The 9956-nt window shown below is 33.7% G+C and overlaps 1 protein-coding gene across 1 annotated transcript; it reads right to left on the reverse strand.

The window, feature by feature from the left end:
* Positions 1 to 2000: 2000 nt before the first annotated feature.
* Positions 2001 to 9724, reverse strand: LOC105202847. The gene is made up of 8 exons (XM_039456825.1): positions 8762 to 9724; positions 8465 to 8671; positions 6782 to 8389; positions 5900 to 6694; positions 3966 to 4058; positions 3596 to 3873; positions 3408 to 3509; positions 2001 to 3293 (listed from the first exon to the last, which is right to left on the reverse strand). Exons 4-8 carry the CDS (start codon positions 6051 to 6053, stop codon positions 3183 to 3185), a joined length of 738 nt encoding a protein of 245 aa, XP_039312759.1. The 5' UTR covers positions 6054 to 6694; positions 6782 to 8389; positions 8465 to 8671; positions 8762 to 9724; the 3' UTR covers positions 2001 to 3182.
* Positions 9725 to 9956: the final 232 nt, after the last annotated feature.

Genomic DNA, 9956 nt, shown 5'->3' on the forward strand with positions numbered 1-9956 from the left:
TTTAGTCAACATTTTTCGACACTCTGACTTAAAGTGACCCATTTTCTTACAATAATGACACTCTATATTTTTTCTATCAAATGTCTTTTCTTTCTGATTATATCCTTTGTACTTTTTAACTTTTGAATTTTTTTCCATATTCAGAGATGCAAATGCTACTGCCATGTCTTCCGATTCACTCAGGCGTTTTTTTTCTTTTAAGAGTCGTGCCACTAGATTATTGTATGTTTGCTTATTTTCATCATACGAATCCCATGCTGTAATAAAGCCGTTATATTTCATGGGTAGACTTCCAAGCGCTTTTGCAATTTTGTCCACTTCCGTGACCGCTTCTCTTATGTCGTTGAGTGCCTGAGCTAAGGAATCAATCTTACTTAAATGTTGTGCAATCGTATCAGTTTCTGACATTTTATAGTTAAAGAATTGTTGCTTTAGTTGCAGCTTATTCACTACCGACTTTTGTTCATGAATAGATTTTAAACGGGTCCACATTTCAGATACCGTTTTACAACTTACAACCGTCTGTAACTGCTCGTATTCCATCCCAGAGGATATTAGCAACATTCCTTTCGCATTTAGAAGATCCCACGCTGCTTGCGTCGACTCATCCTGCGGACGTGGTGTGGTTTTGGTAATTACATCAATCAGATTCTTCTCTGATCAGAATATTATTTCCATTTGATATTTCCATAATTGGAAATTCTTGCCATCAAATTTTTGAATTTGAAAATGCTTAAAGCCTTCCATCGCGTACTATTTCTGATATACGACGGGATTACCACGTGGTAATATAACCTTACACACTGCGTACAGTCTTCTCGTATATATCTTACTTTTTACTGCCTTGGTTCTGGGCCCATAACCTGATACTTTATTCAGGATTAATTTAGGGAATGGCAGTCAGTCTGTTAGGACCGATTTACTAACAAGAAGTAAGAAGTAAGAATTTTATTATAACCAAGCACATGTGCGTTCAGACAAGAAGCTGGAAGAAGAACAAGAGTACGCATGAGCATAAACTATAAACTAAACTCGAGAGGGTCCGGCGCGGCGTACGCATGTATTATAGTCATAGACCAAAAGAGAAAAGAAATACATAGACTCGCAGATAACATTAAAAGAAACATTAACAGAATGATAAACTAAAAGTAGTATTTGTAACATATTCTATGTTTATAGTAATGTTGAAATCTGCAATATGTTTGATGAATTTAATATTACTTTGTTACAGGTCGATCTGTGATCGGTTTAATGTGAGCAGAGCAACTGCTTTGAGAGTAGTGCGAAGAGTCACTCATGCTGTGTTTAGAAAAGCGGCAAGGTTCATTCAATGTCTAGTGGTGATCGTGTTATCACTATAATGCGGGGATTTAAAGAAGCTAGCGGATTTCCAAGAGTTATTGGAACCATCGATGGTACCTACATCTGTATCGATGCCCCAAAGGAGAATCCTGCAGATTACATTAATGGCAAAGGATCTCACTCAATTCAGTTGCAGGTAGATAACATTTGTCTTGACATGTTAATTGTTAATACTATCAGCCACATTGTAACTTTTCCCTGCTGCAAATTTACTTTAGAACATTATAGAAATGTCTATAGTTCTGAATGTGTTTTTTGAAACAGGTATTGCATATACGGAATGGGGTTCTCCTTATACAACTTTTATAATTTTTAATAAAGTAATACGTATGTTCATTATCTTATTAAAAATTATAAAAGTCGTATAAGAAGAATTCCATTCCGTATATGCAATGCCTATTTCAAAAAACACATTCAGAACTATAGATATTTTTTCTATAGAAAAATATACGGAATGGGGTTCTCCTTATATGACTATTATAATTTTTAATAAGGTAATGAATATACGTATTATCTTATTAAAAATTATAAAAGTCGTATAAGGAAAACCCCATTCCGTATATGCAATACCTGTTTCAAAAAACACATTCAGAACTATAGACATTTTTATAATGTTCTAAAGTAAATTTGCGGCAGGATTTATTTACTATTTACATGTACATTTATTTGTAGTTAATTTGTGATCACAGAACTTTTATCACACATTGCTTCACCGGTTACCCTGGTTCTGTTCACGACCAAAGAATTTTTCGGTACTCTGAAGTGGCAAACTTTTTAACAGTAAAGACAAGTTTCCTGGAGACAGCCACATTTTGGGTGATGCTGCATATGAGCTGCATTAACATTTGCTCACCCTTTTTCGAGACAATGGTCACTTTAATGAGAGACAAAATAATTACAATTATCGACATTCAGCAGCAAGAGTAACAGTGGAGAGGTGCTTACTAAAAGGACGTATGCAAAATTTATTGCACTGCTTACCAATGTTTTGAGTCAACTTAATGGCAGAGTATATTGTAGCATGTTGTGTAATTTACAACATTTGCGGGGAGATGAAATAGATTTAGTCATATTACTTCCACTTGCGGAAGAAAATGTAAGAAATATAATGAAGAAATCAAAATATTGTACATCACTTGAGACAGAATGTTGCGACTTATAAAAGAAATTTAATTATGGATAGTTTAAGAAGATAATCTATAGGTACATATTTTGTATTGGTAATGATATACACAATAAAATATGCTTATCAAAAAGTACTTTCTGATGTTTTTATTCATAAACTCTGATTACAAACATTAACAAACGTAATGTTATCTTAAAATCTAAAATATTTATAAAGTAATATATCTTGTACTTTTATTCCACAGCCGTGAGACTCATTGCAATCACAAAAATAATATTTTTAATAGGCTTACAGTAAATGTTCATAAATAAAAGTAGAATTCAAATTATAATAATACATAAATAGCATACTTAATAATTAATTGGCACATTTATCAAAGTTATGCTAATAAACTGAAAACTATTTTATTACATTTATCAAAGTCTTATGCTAATAAACTGGAAACTATTTAATTTAGATTTTATTTTCTTAATTTATTTACTCTTATTATTTTGAATATTTTGCAAGCACTGTATTTAAAATAAAAATAAAATAGTAAATAAAATTTTAAAGCAAGTTTAAAATAAAAATTAACGAATCATTATATTTTTAGCTTTATCATTGGCACATTTATCACAGTGCAGATGCAATGAATAATGAGAAATACTAAATTATTTATTAACCAGCTTTTCGAGAACTGCAAGAAACTTTTTATTCATTTCCATCCTCTCTTTGTGTCGTTTTGCTTTGGCTTCTTCATATTCTTGTTTTTGTTGCAATCTTTTACCAAGCAGTGTGTTGGCATTCTGTTTGGAACTTGGTAGCTCTATAAAAAAATTAAAAAATAGCATTTGTAAATCCAATAATGTAAATATAAAGTGATCAGAAAATAAAAAAAATAATTCAAGAAAATCCAGACAATACAAAAAAATGAACTTACCAATTGTACACGCACTACTGTCAGATTCAACATCTGCATTCTCTTTTTCGAGCTTTTCTGATAGTCCTGAGGAAGATGCAATCGCCAGAGGGGCACATCATGCTTTTTTTGAAAATATTTCATGATTTTCAAAGAAAGATAAAATGATATATATTACAAGAATCAAGAAAATATTAAAACACATTTACAAATCTATTTTGTTTCTGTATCTCAAAAAATTGCCACGACCTTCTATCGTTGTCTGACTTGTTATTATGGTCTTTAACTGCTTTATACGTTTTCTTCAAACTTTTCAATTTAGCAGCACACATCGGTCCAGTTACGTTATGTCCATTGCATTTGAGTATTTTAGCAATCTCTTCCCATATTTTCTTTTGAGAGTGTTTTCCATTGGTGAATTTTTCCTCGTTTTCTTTATAGGTTTGCAACATCAATAACATACAAGATGTTGTCCACCTGTAGAATCCTGCAAATATGTAATATGCAATGTTACAAATTGTTTTATTCAGATTTTGTAAAACATTGAAGCTGTGACTAATTTATAGAATTTCGGCATACCTCCATCAGATTCAGAGTTGTTAATTCCATCAGGGTTGTTAAGACTACTTTCTTTTTTTGCTGCATTCAGCAACGTCGTTGCAAATACAATATCTAAAATAAGAATAATAAAAAAAGTTAATGTTAGTTAACATTAAAATATAGCCTGTGTCATTAACTTCCTGCTGTAATTCACTTGACACTACAAATGGCTTTAAAGAGTTTTCCTTCTTCTCTTTTAATTGAAAATAAGAAAAAGAACAATTAAACATTTGTAGTATTAATTGGATTAAGGCTGGTTTATGCAGGCAATAACTATTTCCCTGTGAGAAATGATAACGAAATCAATGTCGATTTCGTTATCATTTCTCATTGGGATTAACTTATGCTGGAATCCTTAAAGTTCAATACTAAGATTTCAATGCTTGTTTTTATCGAGACTCGATAAACAGAAGCTTTGAAATCCTCGTATTGAACTTTATCAGAACCAGCACAAGTTAATAATTATTACCTACATAAACCAGTCTTTACAGTAAAAAAAAACAATAATTTTAATACGAGGTGTGTTCAAAAAGTATCGCGAATTTTGTGTTTTTTCAAAAATTATTTATTTATTCATGAATATCTATTTTGTCCCCTTCAAAGTAATCCCCATGAGATATTATACACTTGTGCCAACGGTTTTTCCAATCTTCGAAGCACTTCAAAAAATCATTTTTTTTTATCTTGTTCAGCTCCTCCTTCGATGCCGTCTTTATCTCGTCAAGCGTAGCGTAACGTCGTCCTTTCATGGGCCTCTTCAGTTTAGGGAACAAGAAAAAGTCACAGGGGGCCAGATCTGGGGAATACGGTGGCTGCGGCATCATTAGTGTGTTGTTTTTGGCCAAAAAGTCGCGCACAAGCAACGATGTGTGAGCAGGGGCGTTATCGTGGTGCAAAAGCCAATTTTTGTTCTTCCACAAATCCGGGCGTTTCTGGCGGATTGCTTCGCGCAAATTGCGCATAACTTGCAGGTAATATTCCTTATTGACCGTTCTACCCTGTGGCAAGAACTCATGATGCACCACGCCCCTGCAATCGAAGAAAACTGTCAGCAAAACTTTCACATTCGACCGAACTTGGCGCGCTTTTTTCGGTCTTGGTTCGTGCGGCAGCTTCCATTGAGATGATTGAGCTTTGGTTTCCACGTCATAACCATAAACCCACGATTCGTCACCAGTTATGACCCTCTGGAGCAAATTTGGGTCGTCGCGGACAGAGTCCAACATCTCATTAGCAATGTTCATGCGATGCTGTTTTTGGTCGCAATTGAGCAATTTTGGTACGAATTTCGCGGCGACCCGTCTCATGCCCAAATCATTGATAAAAATCGAATGGCACGAGCCAATCGATATGTTTAGGTCCTCAGCAACTTCTCTAACGGTGATTCGACGATTGGCCAATACCATTTTCTCCACTTCATTAATTTTTTCGTCTGTTGTTGAAGTGCTCGGGCGTCCGGCACGCTCTTCGTCGTTCACATCTTCTCGGCCTTCTGAGAACATTTTGTACCACCGATAAACGTTGCTTCGGTCCAAGGTAGCTTCTCCGTATGCCACAGTCAACATTCGGAATGCATCCGCGCACTTAATTTCGTTTTTCACACAAAATTTGATACAGGTTCTTTGATCCATTTTTTTGAATAGGTAAAAATCGGTCAAAAGACGATCCAAAACACGTGCAAGCAAAGCAGCTGTCAACAATTAAGTGAACATTCAAAATGGCCGAGCTTGGCATAAGTGAGAGACATGAGTACCAACATAACGCCACAAAAAGATCGAAATTCGAATATACGTAACCCGCGAAAATTCAAAATTCGCGATACTTTTTGAACAAACCTCGTAAAAAGGTTAATCTCACAAAAGGTGTTGATTGTTGTAGAATGTTTATAATCAATATGGGGTTATATCACTTACTATTACGAGCACGAGTTGCATCTTCGGGTGATAAAATGAACTTTATTACTTTATCGTTGTCGAAAATCGCAACTTTTTTTGTAGCCATCTCACCACTGCTGCCGAATAAAATTAAAAATAGCGCGAAAATGATTAAACGACCGCACCAACCCATGTACTAACTGCAAGCGTTGTGAGCTCGATGCGGTCGCAATTAATGACGTCATCTATGACGTTTTGGTCGCAAACGTTACGATTACGATCGTTATGTGGAACGCACTTATAGGCGTTGCAAACGTTGTGGATGTTAAGTGGAACGCACCCTAAGCAGATGGAGGTATTAACAAAGAAATCTCATCTGTGTAAAGGTAATGCAAATATCTTTCTATATTAATATATAATCGTTTTTATCAAATTACTTGACACATTTATTTTACCTATGCTTTACTCCGTAACCTTTTTTGCATTATACTTGTGCTACAAAAATCATTTCTGACAATCTCAGCATAAAACTCGTTAAGAAAATTAATAGCAAGAACAATATTAAACTACAAGTATTCCGACGTGCGTTATTTTGTAATATAAGAATGTTGAAAAGCCTTTTCGTCCAACATAAAATCACATGAAGACATTCCTGAAGATATTTGTTTGCCAAAATAGCGACACTTCTTTCAGCAATCGCTTTCATTTCCATTGCACTTCCCATTCATTCGCATTAACATGATACAGAGCATCGTGCAACTTGAAATTTTTGGGTTTCAAATTTGTCAAGTAATGGGGAGATATTCTCCAAATGATTTTTTTTTCCTCGATGATCTTGTAAAACAAAAAAAAATTATTACTGGTTATATATCAAGTCTTCTCTGTATATTTTATGAAAAACTATTTTAGCATATTTCTTACTTGAGAAAAAATTTCGTGTATAACACTTCACTTTATAGTTTCCCTGATAAAGATTTCCCAAACTCGAGAAACTTTCTTAATTAAACCGTCAACAGGATTTAGTTTCTCGATTGAACTGATCCTCGTTTTGTTGGGATTACAACTTAGAATATTACTCATAGCCTGTTGCAAATCAAAATATGTTATATTAAGAATTGTTTTGACGAAAGTCGTATATGTTGTCTGATAGTCTCCTGGAAACACCAAACTGTTTGACAGTCCAACGAATTCTATTTGAAATTTTTGATCGCTGGTAAGTCGTGCGTCAATAATCACAATGTCGTAATTAGAGGTTATTGGATCCGTGCCACTTGAAATATATAGAAAACTCGTGTTATTTTTTACGATTCAAACATTCGTCGGTCGGATTTTATCTATTGTACCTATATTTATGTAGGTCACTTCGTGCTGATTCAAATTAGAAACGTTTACTAAATTGCGGATCTTTGTAACACGACCCGGTATTACATTTACATTCTTATTTCTGTAAATGAGATGCTGCGGTACGTAAGATTTAAACTTATATTTGATATTTTTTTTACAAGACAGAGTAAGATAAGTAGATAATAAATTAATAACATATACCTCTTTGTTTTCACTCTTAGCAGACCACATGTCAACGCATGTTCCAACTACAGACATACAAGAAACAAAACTCTAAATATTTTGGACTTTGTCCGTAATACACTACGGTAGTGGCTTACACTAATTCAGTGATTAGAGTTAGTTGCTCATTTCGAGCCGATTCTCGAAGCGACACTATCCCCCAACTATCGCTCGCCGCTCGACTGTCGAGCTGGCGATCACGCGGCAGGCGCTCTGCATCAGGAGCGTCCCTGAATGAAAAATACGCTAGTAGCGTACCATTCAAGAAGTTTGTCGTAAAAACTTATCTTAGTTTTATTTATCTTACATTATAGTTATTTATATTTTTGCAAAAAATATATTTGTAAATAACGGAAAATTTTCTTTATAAAAATTATGTAAAGAGGAGAATTTTTTACGACAAATTTTTCGAATGGTACTCTACCAGCATATTTTTCACTCAGAGACGCTCCTGATGCAGAGCGCTAGTCGCATGATAATCGGCTCGATAGTCAAGCGGCGAGCGGTAGTGGAGGAACAGTGGGCGACGCTTCAGGAATCGGTTTGAAATGAGCAACTAACTCCGAGCACTAAACTAATTCATCGATCAGAATTTTTTTTAAATCTAAACCCAAATGATACTCTCTCGTAGGGGTTCGCAGTAACTTTGGAAATCCTTATTCATAGATAATAATAGTGCGGTGTAATTGGTAAAGGAATGCCCAGCATCCTGTAGATCGTATAACTGCAAAAAATCTTCCAATATGTTTTCTAAATGGCTCATAAAGGAAACATATAATTGTTTCTTTTCCCTTATACTTTGCTGCATTATTTGTAAATACTTTTTGAGGTTGAATACTTGAACGCCGTATCTCCAAAATAATTTGATCTTTGGTACCAAATTATCTCCTAAGAATATAAATTCAACTCCATTCCATATGGCATTATCTCCATCCTTTCCAATGTAAAGACACTTTTCCAAACCTGAAGTGAAAACTGATCATGAACGTTTTTCACACATTAATATAATTAAAATAAAGAAACGCAAGAAATGTATACTTGTCTAAGAGTTTTACAAATCTCTACATGCACATGTTCATGAGATGTATAATCGAACTACCAGCTTCGACTTTATCTTTATCAATCTTGGTGGTTGCCAATCGCCGATAATCTTTGCCTCATATAGGTTGGTACCCACAGTTTTGTTTAACAGCTCCGTTAGAAAATGCAAGACGGATGCACCACAAATGTTACCTCCTATAATAGCTAAAAAAGAAACGCAAATACAAGATCAAGCTTAAATCTTTTATAAATTGTTAAGCGGCGCATTGAAGCGAATAATTAACTCTTACTGACACATGGTGCCCGTACAAGGGCTAGCTCCTGTTAAAGTAGCAGTACCTCAAGTACCAACAACGTTATATACTGCCTCATAATTTTTATATGTTGCTTGATTGAGCGTTAGTTACAAAGAAGAGTTCACATATTTAATCGATACTTCTATATACGTTAATACATTATCACTTCCTTATCGCTACTGCAGATAAATCAACATTATAGTAATGTGTTTCTATTCTACGCCATTTCACAAATATGTGTTTGTTATTGCGTGTAGCGCATGCACATATACAGAGTGTCACAAAATTCACGAATCAAAATATTGTAGCGAGAAAGTGCCTGAAAAATTAAGAAAAGTAGTAATTTATAGGTGTGTGCGTGTACCTGAGATTTCGGATTCGGATTGGGTTAGGATGATTGATTAATCAAAGGTGTATCAAAAAATTAACAATCTTGTTTGCAAATTAATGATAATAAATTATTTGATAATCTACTTTTTCTTGATGTTTTGTAACATAATTATTTTAGGGTCATTGATAGCCGGTCTCAAATCAACTCTGCTTAACTTATTATATATGCATAAAGGAATCAACTGATTAAATTTATTAATTGCCCACTACAAAACTTAAAACTAATGTTTTAATTTATTTTTCAAATCTTGAATACTTGAATACTTATGCATTATTAATAAAAAAGTATTATCTTTTGCATCCTATAAATAAATTATATAATTTACATAAAATGGATAAGGAAAATAAAATAATACGACCAATTTTATGTTTCGCAGTTGACAATTTATAAAATTAATCGATTGATTTTTTTAATAAGTTCCATTAGTTAATTATTAATGATACTAACTCTTAGGTTCTTCTTAGCTGAACTTCTTGCAAAATTCTTTTCACTGTTTTTCTCTCTATTGTGAAAAAGAGAAAAGATGAATTGTACATGAAATTTCCCACCAAACATAACGTTACATGTAACGTAAATGTTAGTTGTAATTTCCCACTCAACAATATAATTGTTATATAACAAATGTGTTATATAACAGTTACATTGTTGAGTGGGAAATTACAACTAACATTTACGTTACATGTAACGTGGTGTTTGCTGTGTTAGTTGTAGAGAATAGTCCTATATAAAACTCACTAAGCAGATGGAGGTATTAACAAAGAAATCTCATCTGTCTAAAGGTAATGCAAATATCTTTCTATAT

The sequence above is a fragment of the Solenopsis invicta genome, chromosome 13 (assembly GCF_016802725.1).
Source record: "Solenopsis invicta isolate M01_SB chromosome 13, UNIL_Sinv_3.0, whole genome shotgun sequence".
Lineage (NCBI taxonomy): Eukaryota > Metazoa > Arthropoda > Insecta > Hymenoptera > Formicidae > Solenopsis > Solenopsis invicta.